The sequence below is a fragment of the Poecilia latipinna genome, unplaced genomic scaffold (genome assembly GCF_001443285.1).
Source record: "Poecilia latipinna isolate Pla-1442-1.1 unplaced genomic scaffold, P_latipinna-1.0 Scaffold208, whole genome shotgun sequence".
NCBI classification, from domain to species: domain Eukaryota; kingdom Metazoa; phylum Chordata; class Actinopteri; order Cyprinodontiformes; family Poeciliidae; genus Poecilia; species Poecilia latipinna.
In genome coordinates, this window is record NW_015112824.1 from 149,566 (window position 1) to 151,848 (window position 2,283).

Consider the following 2,283-nt stretch of genomic DNA (forward strand, 5'->3'; position numbering starts at 1 on the left):
GGTGAGATCATACTGGGAAGGAAGGATGTGATTCCGAATTCCTTCCTAATCCACAGGAAACGACACACCGAGGGAAGCTGTTTGCCAGAGGAAGTCTTTTTGTAAGCAGGAGATTAACAGTACCGATTCATTCCTGGTGCCGAGTCGTGCCAGCCTCCACCCTCTAATAAAGGATTAACCCTGTGAGCTGTGCGGCCTCACAAAATGTGGAACACGAAATCTCACAGCTCCTCCATCTAATCGTTTTGAGATTAAATGAAGACATCGAGACAACTGACGATTAGTCTTTCGACAAGTTTATTACAAAACATAAACATTGATTTCATCACATAATTATGAAGCAGCTTGACATGTGAGGTCATGACATTTCACGGGTCAGACATGAACAAGTATCACAGTAAAAAAAAAAAAAAACAATGTCCAAACGGGGTCATGTTTTTAAAGTCCGACGTGCACGAGCCCGTTTGTTAAAGCACCATATGAATGCAGGATGTAGGACAGTCCAGCAGCAGTAGTATTGATTTCACAAAGTCCACAAGAGCAGCTGAATGTGCCTCGGCTGTCCCACTTCCTCTTTCAGTGTTCGCGTTGGGTTTCCCGTCATGAAGGCAGGGGAAAAAATTCCCTGAAATTCAGGTCAGGTCTCTGAGTTTCTGCACGGGTCGACCTGTGGTCAAAGGCTCACCACTTCTGCTTCTTCTGATGAGCACCCTGCTGCTGCTGCTGATTCACAAACACACGGTCTGACTCAGCAGCTGCCACTTGTTTTGGAGTCATTAAACTGAAGATGAGTCATAGGGAAACAAGAGGCATCGCAAACCACAACTTCCCCCCTTCAGTTTCTTCCTCAAACTTTCCAGCCCTCTGGTCTCCTTCCTCGTTTTCTTTCTCCGTCTTTCTTCGGGGCTTTTACCTGCCCCGACAGGCACACCGAGTTTGGCCGACAACTCCTTCCGTGGCACCTGTAATTCCTTTGTCCCGGGACTGCTGATGTAGGTCAGCTCGGAGTTGACAATCACTCCATTTCAAACAGTCCAACAAGAGGCTATTTTGTCTCTTTCTTTCAGAAAGCAGTATGTTCAGAAGGCAGGTATGACTTGATTCAGAGACAAAGTGGCCAGGGACTCTCCAGCCCTGACGCGACAGCTGGCCAACGGAGCCGCATACCTTTCCTCCCCGGGCTCTAGCCTCGCCCTCTTGCTGGGAAGGAAGTCGGGCGCCGCCGACGCTTTGCCCCGGCGTTTCCTGGACTGCCTCGCCGGGCTCAGGTTCTCTTTTTCTTCGGTAGTGTCAAAATCATAGTCTTCCACCTTGCTGTCCGACTCCTCTGTGACAGTCTCCGAGGAGTTTCTGTCCGACAGGGGCTCCGGCTGAGGCTCCGGCAGCACCGGGCTGGAGCTGGTGTCCATCGGCTCCTCCGGAGCCGACAGCCCTCCGCTCGGCGCCTCGCTCTCCCGGGAGGAGTGGTAGATGTCCCGGGCAGACTTCATGACCAAGGACAACAGGAGGCTCCGGTGAAGTCTCAGTCCCCCTCTCTGAGTCCGAGAGGCGTACAGCTTACTTATCGACACGGCCAGTATCCGCCTGGCTTCGATGTTGACTTCCATTGCTGTTGTGGCACTCATTGTTTTTTTTTTTTGTTTTTGTTTTTTAATACGCGTAATTACGCACGGTTTGACACTTGTATCAAAGGCAGTGAAGACTGTTTTGCCTCTAAATATCACTTCAATTCTCAGTTTCTAATCTATATCAGAGTTCGATCTTCAGTTGTTCACCAATCGGTCTTCTGTTGTGCTCGGAGAAATGAGAGTACGCGAGTAGTAGGGCGGCGTTTTATTATGTCTATGACGTAAAGTGGACTTCATTCCTCAGTTAGTGACAAGCAGGCGCCTCCCACACCTGCTGTGGCTACACCCCCCAGGCGCACACAAACATACGCATACATACACACTCACCAACTCAGACACACCATCTGTTCCGTCTGACGATTTTCTCTCACACTTAATCTGTGTCATTATTTAGATTTTTTCTTTTCTTTTCTTTTTTTTTTGCTAAAGGTGACTAATTTAATTAAATTCAGTGAGGTTGCATTATCAGCCATCTTTCTCTTCCTTCTTCATTTCCTACCTTCGCGATTTTATTTAAGAGATGATGCAGATACAGCTTTTGAGACCTATGAATTGAGAAGATATTATATTATATTATATTGACTTCTATACACGCATATAGAAAGTTACTGTATTGCCTAATTCATTTCTTCTAATACACATTTAACCTCAGTCC

At 47.3% G+C, this 2,283-nt stretch overlaps 1 protein-coding gene across 1 annotated transcript; it reads right to left on the reverse strand.

Moving 5' to 3' along the window:
• Nucleotides 1–274: 274 nt before the first annotated feature.
• Nucleotides 275–1,826, reverse strand: ier2b (immediate early response 2b). Its single transcript, XM_015031451.1, has one exon. The coding sequence runs from the start codon at nt 1,623–1,625 to the stop codon at nt 1,080–1,082; it is 546 nt and encodes a 181-aa protein (XP_014886937.1). The 5' UTR covers nt 1,626–1,826; the 3' UTR covers nt 275–1,079.
• Nucleotides 1,827–2,283: the final 457 nt, after the last annotated feature.